The sequence below is a fragment of the Chaetura pelagica genome, unplaced genomic scaffold (assembly GCF_000747805.2).
Source record: "Chaetura pelagica isolate M959 unplaced genomic scaffold, ChaPel_1.0 scaffold379, whole genome shotgun sequence".
NCBI classification, from domain to species: Eukaryota; Metazoa; Chordata; class Aves; order Apodiformes; family Apodidae; genus Chaetura; species Chaetura pelagica.
The window spans coordinates 283,913-300,844 of NW_009954412.1; the positions used below are offsets into that span (position 1 = coordinate 283,913).

Genomic DNA, 16,932 nt, shown 5'->3' on the forward strand with positions numbered 1-16,932 from the left:
ATTTCTGCTGAGTATAAAGGGGCGGGGAGGGACGGGGGGGGGGGAAGTCCTTGGTTCTTTTCCCTTCACTGTGTGACCGAAGGTTTTGCTTTTATTTGTAAACATCTTGAATTACCCGTCGTTTTCCAGTCTTCATCGTGCTGTTGTCAGGCCGCTGGAGAGCACAGCGTTTTCTGAGCTGGGCTGGGACTGCTCCTTCACCACTGGATCTGCAGGAGACATAGACCAGGCAGGAAGGGGGAAAAGCATTTAATAATTGCTTCACCCTGACAAATCCTTCCACAGAAACTGCCCTCAAAACCCACTCAGCTGCTAAGGCTTTTGTAGAGCAGGGAACTGAAATTTGCCTCCACAACCCAAGACCTCTCCCTCTGCATCCCAGCTGGCCCCAGCTTCTCCCCAGACTCACAGAAATAGGGGTGTTCCATGGCCTCCTTGGCAGTCAACCTCTGTTGATGGTCATATCGCAGGAGTTTGTCCAGCAGGTCTAGGACTTCAGGACTGACCAGGTGCCTGTTCTCGCTGTGGATGAAGTTCTCCCAGCGCTTCCGGGAATGCCTGCAAAGGGACCAGCTCTGACCAGCACAGCAGTACCCAGAGGTCCTGATGGATCACCTCCCACTATCCACTTCTCAGAAGTGGATGGATGCTACCTACAGCTCTTCCTTGCACAGGCTGCTACTTTCCAAGCTCTTGCTGAATGGGGAAAACCCTCTTCTTCAGGTACGCAACTGCATGGTCCTGTGCCTGCGAGAGGCACAATACTGCACACTCCCTTCTGTCTATGGGGACTAGCCAACGGGCAGGGTGACACCCTGGGGACCACAAGTGCTCTGGCTTGCCAGCCAGCCTCCCAGAGGCTGTTCTGGGTATCCCACCCATCTCTCATCCTCACAAATCTCAGCTGGGAGATTCTGAGCTCCTCAGCCTACACTCATCTCTGGTGTCTACGTCTCCACTTGAAGGGTGTCAACGAACTTATGTAGGAGAAAACAGGGGATGGCTTGTGGATAATGGGAGAGGCAAAAGGAACAAGCCTATATTTCAGTGACCTCTTTGAGATAACATGAGCAGCCACATGGGAGACCAGCAAGCAGCACTGTGACCCAGACTGAAGAAGGCCTCTGCTAAGAGTCCTTCAAAGGGATGGACACCAGTTTATCTCCCTCTCTGTGTTACAAGGAAAAAAGGCAGCATTTCACTTCTCCACTTACTGGCCCAGGATATCATTGAAGTGGGGGTCCAGTTCTATGTGGTACTTCTTGAGATACCCATACAGCTCATCTGTGCCCAGGACCTTTGCAATGCGAACCAGCTGGAACAAAAGGCACATTGAGAAAGAGCAGAAGGGAAGGCCACCACTCTTGCACAGGCAGAGCCCGAATCTAAGAGCTCTCCTTCTGGAAACATCCCAGACGGAAGATATAGCTCCACTGAAACTTGGTTTTGCAACATGTGAAGAAAAAGTCTCCTACACAAGCCAGTGAAGCACAATTCCAGATGCTTTAACAAAGCATGCAGCAAGACCCTCTTGAACTCTGGTGGGTCTGATCCCCAGAACGCCCCCCTATAACACACAGAGATGAGGCAGTGACAAAGGTCGCATGAAATAACAAAACTTTACTTGATCATAATTGTCCTGGCCATGGAAGAAGGGCTCCTTTCGGAAGATCATGCTTGCCAACATACAGCCTAAACTCCACATGTCTAAGCTGTAGTCATACATCTGAGGGGAAAAAGGAGAAGATGTCAGAAAAGGGACACTCGCCAGAGCCCAGTTCCCTAACTGCACAGGCAACCTCCACCTTTTCACTTCACAGCCACCCTCTCTCCAACCCAGGCAATGCCCTGACAGGCAAAACCTGACAACCCAAAGGTGGCCACAATGCAACCACAAGTGGTATTGCTGGCTAGCAAGGAGGAGGCAGACTCTTACCTGGTAGTCCACAAGGAGCTCTGGTCCTTTGAAGTACCTAGAGGCCACACGGACATTGTATTCCTGAGCTGGATGGTAGAATTCAGCCAGACCCCAGTCTATGAGCCGCAGCTGAACATTCAACAGAGAGACACAGAGTCAGGACTCTCAGAAGGAGCTAGTCAGGTGAAGCCATGGTGGCCAAAACTCTCAATCCTATGAGGCAGGCATGGAGCTGGGGACACAGGGAGGTGCTCTGAGGACAGAAGATGCTCCCGGCAGTGCTCTGGTCAGGCTCTTCCCCCTCTCACCAGCTGGTGGGACAAAGCCCAGCTCAGAGAGTTCCCCTGCCTTCTGAATCCAAGCACTTTGTCACTGCTGGGCAGCTGGCTCCTCACCAGAGCCACCAGGCACAGTTGACAGGTCACTGCAGAGAAAGGTGTAGGCAGAAGCCAGATGTCTTACCCCACTGTTCCCAGGGGCTGAGCCAAAGGCAGTGCTGATTTTACCTGGGGGCTCAGAGCAGGAAACAAGGTAGGAGGGGATCTGCCCCACCCTGCAAGGCAGACCACCTCTTCTGCAGGGATGGATGAGCTGCCATGTTACTGACAGGCTGTGTCTCTAGTAATAGAGCTCCCCCTCCTTATAAACCCTTCCTTGCCTCCACAGCCACCACTGACTCACCAGGAAGGACCTGGGGACCAGCAACTAATTTGCTGCTGTCAACCCCAGGTCCCTAGGAAGACAGGTACACACAACACCTAGTGAGCCTGGGGCTGGGAAGCTCCCTGTGCTGCCAATTTCCATGGCACTGAGCTGGGTACAGATGTTTCCTATGACTTAACAAGCTTGCCCCAGAAAGATGGAAGGCACTGCCAGATGGTAAAAACATCCCATGTATTTCAGACAACGGCACCCTTCTTCTGCCCAGGGCTTCTGCACCTACTGCCACACCTCCATGGGGGAGATTATTTACTGTGAGGGTGACAGAGCCCTGGGACAGCCTGCCCAGAGAGGCTGTGGAGTCTCCTCTGGAGACTTTCAAGCCCTGTCTGGATGCCTTCCTGTGTGACCTGCCCTGTCAGGTGTTCCTGCTGCAGCAGGGGTGTTGGACTCGATCTTCAGAGGTCCCTTCCAACCCCTATGATTCTGGTCCAGACCTGCACCTCTCTGCAAAGAAACCCAGCATGGCTGCTAGGGGGAGCAATGTCCAAGCCAAGGATTCCCACTGCAGTGCTCCCCAGTGAGAATTTGGCTGTCTCATGACGCAGGCATGAGTGGAGGTGAGCTGGGAAAGGTAGGCTAAAGGGGAAATTACAGCTGTCCAGGCTATGGCTACAGAGGTAGTGAAGTTTCAGGTTTCTCTGGAAAAACCCTGCCTGGAAGCACTGGTGCCACAGTACCTTTTTCTGTTGGTGGTCTATCATGACGTTGTGGGGTTTGACGTCTCTGTGCATGATGCCCATGCTGTGACAGTAATCCAGGGCCTGGATGACACACAGATATTAGACATGGCTACAACCACAGGCACAGCATCAACAATCTAACAGACAGTTCTCAGCTAAAAGCAAGAGTGCCGTGTTCACCAGCAAGTGCTGCACCTCTGGCACAAGAAACTGGCATTTTCAGCTGGTGATGAAGTGACAAGCTGGCAACAAGACTACTGATCTTGTGTCCTGCTGCAATCACAGGTCTTGTAACCACATTCCCTGTGCAGTCTTTGAAGAACACAATGCAGAGGCATGACCCACCTGGTGACAAGCCCAATGCTCCAACCTGGGTAGCCTTGTACTTTCTAGGTCACAAGGTCTTCCCCAAAGGGGATGATTCTTATGTGCAAACAGTTTTATGGCCTTCCAGCGCAACTTGCCCCGTGTCACAAAACATTCTTGGTCCAGAAAGTCACCCCTGCCCTGCTTATTGAAGCCAAACCCACACTTAGAAAAGGCAAGTGATGGCACATAAAGACGGTGCTGCTGGACACTCGGGGCAGGAGCACACATAAGCTCTCCGGCCCCATGACCACTAGCCCCACCAACCCCCTGCAGCTGTTCCCTGGAGCAAGGGGGTGAGAATGTTGTTCTCCCATCTCCAGTGGAGAGGGAGATTCATCCATCAACATCTATCAGATGTTGCGAGATCTCCTGAAACCTGGAGGGAGGGTTCAGCTGCAGTCATTCAATATCCAAGACATCAGTGCCAGGGAAGTAACACTGTGCCTGGGTCCCTGCTGCAGTGGGAAGCACAGAAGACAACAGCACCCATCACAGCAAGGCCTCAGGGAACATCCCTGCAGTGACACATGGCCTCACAACAACAGGAGTCACAGCAAAGGGTGGTCTTGGGATCTCTAGGAGGGAAGATCTCTAACAGTTTGGACAAGCTGCCTACAGGGATGAAGCTATTCTAGCGTCTTGCTTGTCCGAAGGCTGGAATATCTAAACCTTATCAGCCCCCACCTTAATTCTAGGCTGATTCATGCTCCCTCCAAGCTTCTCTAGGAAGGTCTTTTCCCTGCAGAAAGGTGCAGAGAATAAAGCCTTCCTCCATTCCACTGGATCTATTTCAGGAATTTTGCAGTCACCAAGCCCTGAAGCACAACAGGCTCTCCTTAGCTTCTCCCACTCATTCCCAGAGGCAGAGGACCAGCAAAGTGCCAGCCTGGAAGTCCCAAGGCCCTGCTGGGACCAGACACAGCCAAGTTGCTGCTCCAGGAGGTGAGGTCAGAGCAGCCCTGGAATAAGACAAAACCTGTAATCTCTCCCTAATGTTCTGCCATATGGCTCTGTAAGCATTTCCACAGTGAGGTGCAAACCAGGCTAGTTAAGAGGAGGTATTTAGGGCACTCCTTGGTCTTTGTCAGAGGAGCAGGGAAAGCTTTGGCTGGGGGGTCTCAAAGGAGAGACATAACAGCATTATATCAACATGCAGCAGCCAGCATAACCCAAAGCTTCATTCCCCAAGACCACATTCATGGCATTCTGTGACCACAAGGCACTGAGCTGGCTGCTTGTCCTTGTGTCCTGGAGCTCCCAGCCAGGGACACAGTGGTCTGAGTCCAAGTGAGCAGAAGTCACCTCTGGGGCTGCATTTGAATACTGCAGCAGGAAAAAGCCTCCTGTAGCTCACAATCCCTCTCTTCTACTCTCCCTTGTGTCCCCAGTTCTCCAGCAAACACCTTACCCTGCTTGTACTGACTCTGGCTGGGAGGAAGTTATTTTCCCTGTGCAGCCCCAATGGTGCTGAAGACTGTGGGAGAGCAAGCATAGCGTTGCCTGGCCCTCACAATCATAAATGCTTCATGTGGAAAAAAAAAACAGGTCCCAGAGAATTAGAGACTCGATGGAGGTGACCAAAGGTCCCCAGTGTGGCTGTAATATCTCACAGCCAACAAGCCAGGTAAAAAAAGTTCTTCCCAAACTTCCCTGGGTTATGAGACGTGGATTCTGCACGGATTACAAGAGAAGCAACTGCTTAGTAGCCCTGCCCCATCAGCCCCACTACTGCTTCCCTCATTCCTGGTCTCCATATCCAGACTCCATATGCAATGCCACTCACCTTCAGCAGCTCATACATATAAAACCGAATATCAAAGTCTGTCAGGATCTGGTACAGTTGCTGAAACAGATTCGGAGAGGAAGGAAAAAAAACAAAAGAGAGAAACAAAAATAAATAGTCCAGATCTGGATTAGTTCTGTTTCCTGTATCCCACCTGCCTTCCATTCGGATCCCATTCTAGATTCCCTGTGAATGCTGCCACTCCTGAGGGCTGTCCTGCTGAGACACCTGACAGGGCTACACACTAGGAAATCAAGAAAGGACACAAGAGCTCCCAGGAAATGCTACTGGGATAATTTAGACCTTTCATGAGTTCTTTCCAGCAAGAGTCAGGCAAGGCTGTCTGTCCAAGGCCCCTCAGAGCATGCTGGAGCTGGCACAGATAATCTTGACCCTGTTCACATGCAAAGTCATCATGGTGACTTGACAACATGGATAATGGCATTCAGAGCAGGTGGGCTGGGAAGACATGGGCAAGGCTTCCAAGTGCTCCAGGTAGAGCAGGGAGAGGAAATCACTACCCTAAAGGAGAATGGGGTGGGGAAGCACAAAGAGTAGAGCCAGCCTCAGAGCTGCAGAGCCTCCCCTCCATTCCAGGATAAAGGTTAACTCAAGAGCACAGACGTGCTTGTGGTGCCAAGGAGAGCACAGCTCGGAGTCTCAGGGAAGTGCTTGTTGCCAGCACACATTAGCCACCCTCCTCTGTGTTCTTCTGCGGCTACTCATGCAGAAGTGACAAAGGTCCAGGATGCACTTTAACTCACACCATGTGATCAGCACTATCACTGGAGAACTCGTCACCCTCCTGCTCCCATATCAAGGTCACAACTGACCCCAAATTTTCCTTCTGCTCTATATCTGTCATTGGCAACAGTGCCAGCCTGGACCCCCCAGGCTGGGCTCTCGTTCAGGGAAAGTAAAGCGAGATGCCCAGCAGGACAAGGAATGACACTCGCAGGGAAGCAGCAGGACCAGACACCTCTACCTTTTCTAACAAACAAGGATCATCTCACAGCTCAGTCAAATCACTGACTGCACCAGCACTAGAGCCATATGCCCATCACAGGCACCACTTGGAAGCTTCAGGAAAAAACCCAAAGCATGGGATTGAAATTCACATTCACTTTCACATTCTGGTCCCAGATCCCCTCCATGCCCATGCAAAGATCCTCAGGATCTACCTTACTTAGGGTCAGCTTCAAACAACCCCACTGCTCCTTAAACCTGCTCTGTGAAATCACTGGACAACATACAAGTGTCACTGACACACAGAGAGCTTTAACAGCCCCCAGGACACAAGCTTTATTGTATTCTCATGAGCTGGGACAATCCTAACACTTTGGAGCAACCCACTGAACCAGACAAGTGAGCAGGGAGCAAAAAAAGACACCACCACAAGCTACAGCAGGGACAGATTCCCTGACTCAGCTGCGCGTGGTTCTGATCACGACCCAGGGCCAGCAGAGCACAGCTGAGTCCCTTCATGAGTTTGTTGCAGTGACTTGCTTTGGTAGCAAACACTGTGGCGGCACAGAGATGCTTAAAACCTGTCTTTCTGGGAATTGCTACCTTCCTCAGCTTCTCCTGGCAACAGCAATGCACCCAGGGAAGGAGGTGGCCAGGGAAGGCAGTGGCAGAACAAGACTAGACCCCTTTTTCCCCACTCCCTGGCTCCTCTGCCCATAAGCAGGAAGGGGATGGATGGCAGGTCACTGATGCCTTTCTTTTCAGGCCCATGATGCTGTTACTTCTCCAACTCGTAGACTTCAGTACAGGCAGCTGTTGGGCAACCAGCTTTCAATAAACTTCCCTAGAAGAGATGCCTGTGAAACCCAGCACCTCTCACTGTGCCAAGGCCAACTGTGTGGTTCGCAGGGCCAGGGCTGTGCTGCCTGCGGGAATAGTACCTGCAGGCACAACAGGCAGCTGGGAACACAGAAGGCTTTGAAGGACAGAGCCAAGGTTCCTGCTGCAAGTGGTTCCCACACAGCACCTGCCCCAGGGAGGCTTTGACAGCAGCAGCGGAGAGCAGACACCTCCTTTACAGATGTGCCCCATGCTCTGCTCTTACTGCTCTTTGGAGTAAAACTGTCAGAAACCTCACTCAGACCCAGCTCAAACAAACATCTGCTCAGCTGTTGCCAGCACTCAGGACTTGCACGAGGCCTGAGATCTGGGCTGGGCTCCTTCCTCCAGACAGAGAGCAAGGAAAAGACCAAACTTACAGAATCACAGACTCACCATGGCTGGAAAAGACCTTTGAGATCATCAAGTCCAGCCTATGACCTGACATCACCACATCTCCAGACCATGGCACTAAGTGCCACATCCAGCCCTTCCCTGAACACCTCCAGGGATGGTGCCTCCACCACTTCCCTGGGCAGTCCATTCCAATATCTAATCACCTGCTCCATGAGGAAGTGCTTCCTAATATCCACCCTAAACCTCCCCTGGAGCAGCTTCAGGGCAGGCCCCCTCGTCCTGTCACTGGTTGCCTGGGAGAAGAGCCCAACCCCACCTGACCACAACCTCCCTTCGGGTAATTGAAGAGAGTGAGAAGGTCCCCCCTGAGTCTTCTCTTCTCCAGGCTAAACAAACCCCAGCTCCCTCAGCCTCTCCCTATTAGACTTTTCCTCCAGTGCCTTCACCAGCCTCATCTCCTCTAGACCTGCTCCAGCACCTCAAAATCCTTCTTGCAGTGAGGGGTCCAGAACTGCACCCAGGACTGGAGGTGAGACCTCACCAGTGCTGAGCACAGGGGGAGAATCACATCCCTGCTCCTGCTGGCCACACCACTCCTGATACAAGCCAGGATGCCGTTGTCCTTCTGGGCCACCTGGGCACACTGCTGGCTTATGTTCAACTGGTTGTCAACCGGTACTCACAACTCACCTACAAGCAGCCTTCACCCCTCTCCAGCTTTCAGTGCTATTTTGGCACACATCATAAACTAATCCTGTTAGTGTCCCAGAAGGCAGAGACATGCTCCTCCTCCCCATGGGGCCAACAGGAGTTAAACACCGCTTCTCCTCCCTTGAGTAAGCATCACAGCTGGCTACATGCAGGAAGGAGCACCTGAAAAGCAACAGGTTGGCTGAAGGAGCTGTCACAGGAGACAGACACTGTTTTGGGGGTGCAGGGCAGGCAGCAGCAAGAGAAAAGGAAACAGCTCTCAAAGCATCCGAGCCTTGCCAGCCAAGCAAGGGAGGAGAGTCTTTCATACTTCTGCATTGCCTGTGCAGGGCAACAATATTTTAACCTAACCTTGGATATGCAAGGATAAAACACAGGCATATGCCTCACTCACAGCAGCTCAGCCTGAAAATTCACTCAGGTGCAAGTGAAGATTAGGCTCAAAAGGCCTCTGTCCCCACAACTCCAACAGGCTGAACATCCTGAAGTAACCTTTCATTGCTCACCGTTCTTTCCCTTCTCCTCCAGCTGCAAACATGCTAGTGTGTTTTAAGAACAAAATAGCAAACCTAACCCAGCAGTACTCCTGGAGACCTGGCTCTGACCCTTCTTTCCCAAGGGATTTGCCTCTTCAGGGCACTGAAAGACACAGGACCAGGTACATCCATGGACTACACAGAACTGCCACAGCTAATGGTGGTCCCCCTCTGCTCCGCTCTCATGAAACCCCCCCACAGGGCTAGTTCTGGGCCCCCAACACAAAGAGGACATGAAGCTGTTGGAGTGAGTCCAGAGATGACCCAAGGGCTGGAGCAGCTCTGCTCTGAAGACAGGCTGAGAGAGTTGGGGATGTTCAACCTGGAGAAGAGAAAGCTCCAGGGAGACCTTAGAGCACCTTCCAGTGCCTGAAGGGGCTCCAAGAGAGCTGGGGAGGGATTTTTGACAAGGGCAGGGAGGGAGAGGATGAGAGGGAACAGTTCTAAGCTGAAAGAGGGGAGTAGAGTAGATATTTGGAAAAAATTCTTCACTAGGAGGGTGGTGAGACACTGGCCCAGGTTGCCCAGGAAAGCTGTAGCTGCCCCATCCCTGGAAGTGTTCAAGGGCAGGTTGGATAGGGGTTGGAACTACATGAGCTTTAAGATCCCTTCCAACCCCAACCAGTCTGTGGTTCAGTGATTCTAAGGACAGGTTTCTCCTTTCTAGTTTGAAACCAATCAGCAAAAACCATTTAATATCAGTGCTGGTTACTCACTGGCTGCATGGCTCTGCAGTACAGCTGCCATGCAAGGCAGATGAATGTGGGTAGCTTGAGTGCTCCCAGGTGACAGGTAACACAGCAGGTCTGAAAAGAAACACCAGCCTTGTACATCACTGCTGTCCTCACCAGCAGAATATGCATTTAGTCTAGTTCCAGCTCCTCAGCCCTGTGGGCACAGAGTCACCACTGTCAGAAGGGACCCAGACAGATAATTTAAGACAATGTAATCAGCTCCAAGGAGATATCACCTAAGTCTCCTGTTTATACAGCAATTTTTAAATGGCCAAACTGTGATTTCCACTGCGTGGAAATTAAAACCTTGTGCTTTTGATCCGGAATCGTTGAGAGCCACATCCCTTCCAACCCTGATGACTCTGTGCCTCTCATGGCTTAGGGGCCACAAAACTGCAGCTTCTGCCCATGTACAGAGAGCTGAGGAACCCCAACAGCCATTGTCATGGCTGCATGGACATGAGTAGTGTTCTGCCATTAGAATGAGTGAAGGTATTAACATGAAGCAAAAAACAATGTAGTTGAAGTAAATAAACTTCCAAAAAGGAGGCAACTGATGAGATGTCCAAGCTTGTGCACATCTGTTGACAAGAGGACAGAGAAAACGGCACCTGCCTACTGTACACAAGTTGCCCTGGGAACCTCCCCCACCCAGAAGGAGATCTGTCAGTGAGGTGCGTGGCTCTCATCAGTACTGATGAAACCAGAGGTCAAGGCAGAGATGGTCAGCAGCAGCCACCTCAAAACAGAGAAGAGGTCCCTGTCACCAGGATTAGCTCACATGGCACTTAACTCCAGCAGAATTGGGCTGCCTGGGGTGATCAGGACTGTGAAGCTGAGGGGACAGTGACTGGGTGCTCTCCAGCTGCTTCATGCATAGAGGTGTAGGGCAATCCAAGACCTCCATCGCAAGTGGAGGAAACAGCTTCATGTCCTCTTTGTGTTGGGGGCCCAGAACTGGACACAGCCCTGCAGGGGGGTCTCATGAGAGCAGAGTAGAGGGGCACCACCATTAGCATATTCTGTGTAGTCCATGGATGTACGTGGTCCTGTGCCTCATCTACTCTGTGTGCCTTCTGCTTGGCAAGGGCATTTCAGACCACAGGAAGAGATCTCTTCGGAGCTTCTGTATAGAAGATATCCACAGGCACCTTGTGAGCAGCTCTCTGACCTGTCAGGTAGCTGCAGCCCCAAGAGGCAGCAGAGCTCATGAGTACAGCTCAAATAAACCGCACCCCCCACAGGTAGCTATTGAAATTCAGGTTACAAATGAGCTCTGAACACTAACAGCCACATGCCCTAGGGGACACGCTTGCATTCCCAAGACAAGTTCTTCCTGCCTTGTACATCAGTATCAAAGCATCAATACTTATTTGCCTTGGACTTGTACAGCTGTGAAATTGGGCTTCCTCAAAGGGCTGGGCTTCCTTCTGGGAGCCTGGGGATGGTCTGCTGCAAACTCACATAGTTGTTTCTGATGCAACAGCATTTGTTACCTCTGCTGTAGCCAGACCAGTGCTGCCTTACACTGCTTGTGGTGGCTCTCAGTGTGGCTGGGATGGCTGAGGCACCCTTTACTCCAAGCCTTGCATTTTTCAGTTCAGAGTCCCCATTGGTCACCAGTCTCAAGTTACTACTTAACACTCTACTTCGCGAACGTTTCTGTTACTGCTTGGTATCTTGGATTATCATTTTTTCCTCTAAGGACTCCACAGACTGATGTAATCACCTTTTGACTAGGAGACACACCTCAGCAAGGTGTGCCACTGCCTGAGCCACTTATTTTATCTCAAGCCATATCTTAAAAAAAAAAAAGCAAAACGCACATAAACCCCCTCCCCAACTCTAAATAAAAATTTAAAAACTACTATGATCAGCCTTATGAAGAGTCCCTAGGTGACCAGAAGAAACACATGGGCATGTATCCAACACACATGCAGCACTGGAGCACCCCAAACCAAGCCTGCTTTAATTAGCCCTGAAAGGTCACACATAGCACTCCTCTCATGGCTGTTTACTTGGTGGTGCCAACACTCATCTCCCTGCCCAGGGCAGTCAGTGCAGACACTGCTGCAAGTCCCTGTTATCCTGGCTTCTCTAAATCTTTCCGTGGGATTAACTGGCACTAAAACTATCACAGCCAGAGCATGGCTGCAACTCTGGCTATGCCCAAGTTCCCACCCAGCAGGATTCAGCTCACCAGACCAAACCTGGAGGGACAGAAACAATGTGTGCTGCCTCAGGGCTGCAGGTGAGATGGTCCATGGGCAGCTGACAAGCTACCTTCTATCCACCAACACCAACCCAGGGTCCTTTTCTGGATGTTTGGAGTATCTGCCAAAGCTGCACCCTGCAAGTGTGTGCCTACCCAACACCTGCACACAGAGAGCAAGAACAAAGCATGGTACCATACCATGGACCAGATCTCTGAACAGTGCAGGAGGGGATGACTGCTAGCTTTCCAATGGCAACTGCTCAATTACTTCTCCACAACTGACTGAGGGTAAAGATTCATATGAAGGAAGCAAAGACACCATTAAAATAGGTGTGGTTGCTAATTGTATCTCTGTCAGACAGCAGCACGTCCTCAGCACCGGCAGCTGTAGCTGCACCCAAGAGAGGGACCCCCATTTTGGGAAGGGCTAACACCACTTGGTGCTCCCCAGAAACCAGGAGAGTCAGGGAATATGCTGCAGCCTCAGGCAAGCAGAAAAGCTCTTAAGATGTATTCAAAACTGCTCAGTGCCCTGCCAGACCCACCATGGGAGAGATGCTCTCCAGTATCTGCCAACTCTGGTCTGAAGGACTCCAGCACAAATTGGTAGTATGTTCTCCATCAACTGCACTGCTGTCAATACAGCGTGGCAGCTCGGGGGTTAACTTGAGGTGAACATGGAGTGCAGCAGGTATCACTACACTGAGAGGGGAGGAACAATATCTAACCTGTTGAACTTACTCCTCAAAGTTGTGAGGACATTCAGCATGCAAACTTTTTATTCCTTCTCTTTTAGAGCCTATCAACAGGTTTCTGGTTTACATGGGGAAAAGAATGTGAAGCTGACACAGCTGAAAACCCCAAACCCCATAGCTCTGAAGGAGCATCCAACAACCCCAACAGAACTCAGCACTCAACAGAAATGGAAAGCCTACCCTCTCCACACCCAGACAGACTCACCTTAAAATCTGTGTTATTGATGTACTCAAACACCAGAGCAGGGGTCTTTGACTGCAAGAGAGAGAGAGAGAGTGTCCTGGTTGAAAACACCCTCTTGACCTTTCTTTGCTCCAAAAGACCAGAGAATGCTTTTGCTTCCCACCCAACCATCACTTTGGAGAGCAGGGCAGGAGTAGGACAGGCAGAGAAGCCCTGCCCAGCTTCCACAGCAGACAGAGCTCTGCTTGTACCCCACAGCAAGCACCACCACAGTGTCTTGGCGAGTGCTGCTCCTCCCCGTGCCAGAGCAGAGACAGCACTGGGCATGGCAAGAGGTGCCACCAGGGAGTCACAGACCTCAGGCAGCTGCTTGATAGAGAAAACTTCCCAGGAGTGGGGTAGCTGTGGCAATGCAGAAAAAGGACACGATGGCTGGTCAAGGTGCTTCATGTCCAACTGCCCTGACACAGGTTTCAGGTGCCACATCTACAGGTCCTGTTTTCTTACACAGAACTTGTAAGAATGCAAACCTCCACCCCCATCAGCCATGGGAAACTCCCAGAAGACACAGGAGGAGTGTAAAAGAGTCTGGGGAACATGGAGAGGAACATGATCCATCCAAACCAACCCACCTCAGGAGACCCTAATGAGCTGGACACAGCTCACCCCTGGCTGGCACCTAATCCAAGCTGAGAGCTGACATGGTGCAGCAGTGCCCATCCATGCGTGCAGCCAGCAAGCTCACCACCCACACCACCATGCACAGGCACCTACCACTGGATCCTTGACAGTGTCAATCAGATTAATGATGTTGGTACCACCACGTAGATTCTCCAGAATCTTAACCTCGCGTTTTATCTTCTTTTTCTTCACTGGCTTAAATAGACAAAGAAATTAGAAGTGAGGGTCCTTTCAGGAATTAGCACTGATTTCTGCTACTAATTTTGCCTGGATCACCTCCCCTCCCCTATTCTCTCTGCTTCCACCCTCACAAGGGAACATTTTTAGCCTCAAAGAGGAGACAGAGACCTTGCATGAACTAGGATTTCCCACTCATCAGTGAATGGTTTCCACTCATCAGGGTAAAATCAAACCACTCCAAACAAACATAATTGTGACTTGAGTAACTGTGGTTAAAAGCACCCTGGACTGCTATGTGAAAACCTGAGCACACTTACTCTACATTTAGAGTCACAGGACAAGCATGGTGGACCTCGTATCTCAGCTTTTGTTTACAAACCAATTTTTTACTCCTTTTCAACATGTACTTCAGAGTCTCCAACACCAAGATTTCTAGGCAGCTCAGATACTGATATGCCCACCTATGCACACAGGTCTCTCACAACGACCCCAAGATCAGGGAGCCAACTGCACAGCATGCCAACACATCCAGCTAACATGATTATTTTTAAAGCCTGCAGACATTTTAAACAGTTTTTGACTTCTCCTTGAACCTCTGCAGTCCCACAAACTCCCTTTGCAACGTAAGCTTTTCTCCAGACATCACCCTGCAGAGAGTGACAAAGAACAGCTGCTCCCAAGGCAGGGCAGGGAGGTTGGCTCGGCTCTTACATTTTGCTGATCCAGTGGTTCACTTCAATGCAAAGGAACGATTGTTTCTGTAACTCATCCACTCCCAGGACAACTCCAGCTCTGTGCCTGCTTGGAAGGAAAGGCAGCTTCCTGCAGCTAGTAGATGAGACTTTTTAGTGAGCCTTGGCTAGTGACTGGTGTGGGCTGAGTCTGGCAGTCACCAAGTCTGGCAGCCCTTCATTGCAGACCTGGAACATCCCATCCTGCCCTACCAGTGCCACTGCAGAGACATCTTGCAGGGCGTGGTAAAGCCCTTGCCCCAACTCTCAGGTTTGCTGATGAAAACACTCTTCTCCAGACATTTACCTTACAAAAACCTTCACAGCACGGAGTCTGGTGTGTGAGAAGCAGAGTCATGGGGAATGGAAAAGAGGTATGAGGCACCTCATCAAAGTGGCACACGTTATCAGATGTCTGTGTGAAGGACAAGGAGCCACAGGAGCTCAGCAGCTCGTGCTGTCCACCTCACCTCTGCCACAGCCTCCCACTTGGAGGATGGCTGCAGAGTACCAATGGGGTAACTCCCATTCCCACTACTGGCAGATCCAAGGCAATCCCTAGTTTCAGAACCCTCACAGGAACATACAAGCAGATGGGAGAACAAACAGAATCTTTTTATATAGTTGGAAAAGGTGGTGTTTATATAAGTGATAAAATATGCTGTCTTTCTAGGCTCTTCAGGTGGTTGGTACATTTAGATTAAAATCCTGCCCTTCTCCTTTTCCAAGTTTAAAGGCAGGAGCTACACTTTCAAGCCAAAAGATGAGAATCTCAGCCTGAAGCAAAATGCCAAAAATAACACCGATGCTGGCACAGGGAGCATCAGCACCTCGTAAAGCCACTAAGGAAAATGGCAGCAAGGCCACCACAGCTGTCACCAAGAGCTGGAGAGATACAGGGCAGGGTTTGCTTAGGAAGGGGTGACCAGCAGCCCCAGAGCAGTGCCCAGACTTGGCTGCAGCTGGTGGAAGGTCAGACAGACAGGGAGAAGCAGCCAGAGCAGGGGGACAGAAACCAGAGAGGAATATGCTTCATTAGAGATTAATTTCATTTGTGTAAGCATGGGGACAGACACCACTCTTGTGTAGCCCACATGCACTGATCTTACCAGAAGGCCAAGACAGAATTAGAGGATGTAATTAGGTTACTCTGCTTGTACAGCAAGGCAAATGCACACACAAGCTGTTTTCCAAGGAACTTCAAAGAGGGTGTCCTGCAGTGCTGGCCTAGCTACCAGCAGACCTGCATCGCAGCCCCTCTGCTGTGGCACTTACACCTGATTGGGAGCAGAAACAGGGCCTGAACACAATCAATAGGACCCAGAGCCCACTTGGAAATACATTTTCCTTTGCACTGTAGTTATTTCAAGGCCCTTTTGCATCAGACAGGTAGGGGAGGATTTTCCTCTGAGATTTCCATTTCTCCTTCCATAGCAACTACTACTCCCACTGGGGCAGATGACACTGTCTTACAGTCACTTCCACATGTTTCCACCTTTTCCAGGTTAGGAAAACAATGTCCTGGGTGATCTCCACCTCTACCCACAACACCCTTACTAAAAGACAGAAGCAGACAGAATCAGTGACTTTCGGAAAAAATGAGAGAAGAAAACTTGGGTATTTTTTTAATGAAATGCCTGCAGATAATATCAACAGCAGCACCTCCAAGATCATCAAGGGAAGACTCTTCAGTGAATCCTGTCTTGGCAAGCGAGAGTTAAAAGCTACCGTTTGTTCCTTTTCCTGCTCTGCAGCACAGAACTGGGGCCAGAATGTCCACACACAGCTACAACTACCCCTGGGCAGGGAAGGGGGCACGGGACTCCTGCTCTCTGCAGGGCTGGGAGCAGCATCATGCCAGAGCACTCTGTGGCCCAGACAGGGTTTTCTGCCACGAGGTAAACAGAGATGAGGTGGGGTGAAATGCCACAGTTTGAAGTAACGTTGTCTCCGAGGAAAAGCTATTGCCTGGAAGTTTCCTCAGAGAGTGACAGAAGGGAACAGAAGATTTCCTCATTTCAGATGTGCAGGATGCAGCAGTGGTGACTGCTGGCCACCACCCCATTCTGCACAGCCTCCACCTCCACAGCCCACCCAGCCACAGCCCAACTCTCCCCCACATGCTGTCCCACCACACTGCTCCAGTAATGACTGCAAACACCATCTGCCACCCAAAAGCATGTCCCAGGGGCTCAGATGTTGCCCACCAACTGATTCCAAGCCCAGGATCCTGCATCTGGCAAGTCAAACACCTTGATGCAAACCACTCCAGCACACAGCCAGTACTGCACTGGAGCCAACTGGTCACAACCACAAAAACTCTATCAAGTTCTCTCCTGTCCCCAGACCCAAGTACTGCTGAAACCCAGGGCACTCAGCAGCACCATCGTCCAAGCTCCAAGATTAAGTCTGGGTTGCTAGAACTGTCTCTCAAGAGTCACCCAATCTGTCTCTCCAAGGATGTTGACTCCAAACACACATGGATTAAATCTGAACTAACTGAAGCTATTATTATGGCCTCCAACCAGCA

At 50.8% G+C, this 16,932-nt stretch overlaps 1 protein-coding gene across 1 annotated transcript in view; it reads right to left on the bottom strand.

Annotated features, from left to right (window-relative positions):
* Window positions 1-11: 11 nt before the first annotated feature.
* Window positions 12-16,932, bottom strand: part of CSNK2A2 (casein kinase 2, alpha prime polypeptide) — a 26,412-nt gene continuing 9,491 nt past the window's right edge. The window contains exons 3-11 of the mRNA XM_010004394.1: window positions 13,585-13,686; window positions 12,832-12,882; window positions 5,474-5,533; window positions 3,319-3,402; window positions 1,937-2,047; window positions 1,625-1,726; window positions 1,215-1,315; window positions 410-558; window positions 12-209 (exon numbers count right to left, since the gene is read on the bottom strand). Of these exons, the coding sequence (XP_010002696.1) occupies window positions 133-209; window positions 410-558; window positions 1,215-1,315; window positions 1,625-1,726; window positions 1,937-2,047; window positions 3,319-3,402; window positions 5,474-5,533; window positions 12,832-12,882; window positions 13,585-13,686 (837 nt within the window). The 3' untranslated portion in view covers window positions 12-132. The remainder of the gene's footprint in view (window positions 210-409; window positions 559-1,214; window positions 1,316-1,624; window positions 1,727-1,936; window positions 2,048-3,318; window positions 3,403-5,473; window positions 5,534-12,831; window positions 12,883-13,584; window positions 13,687-16,932) is intronic.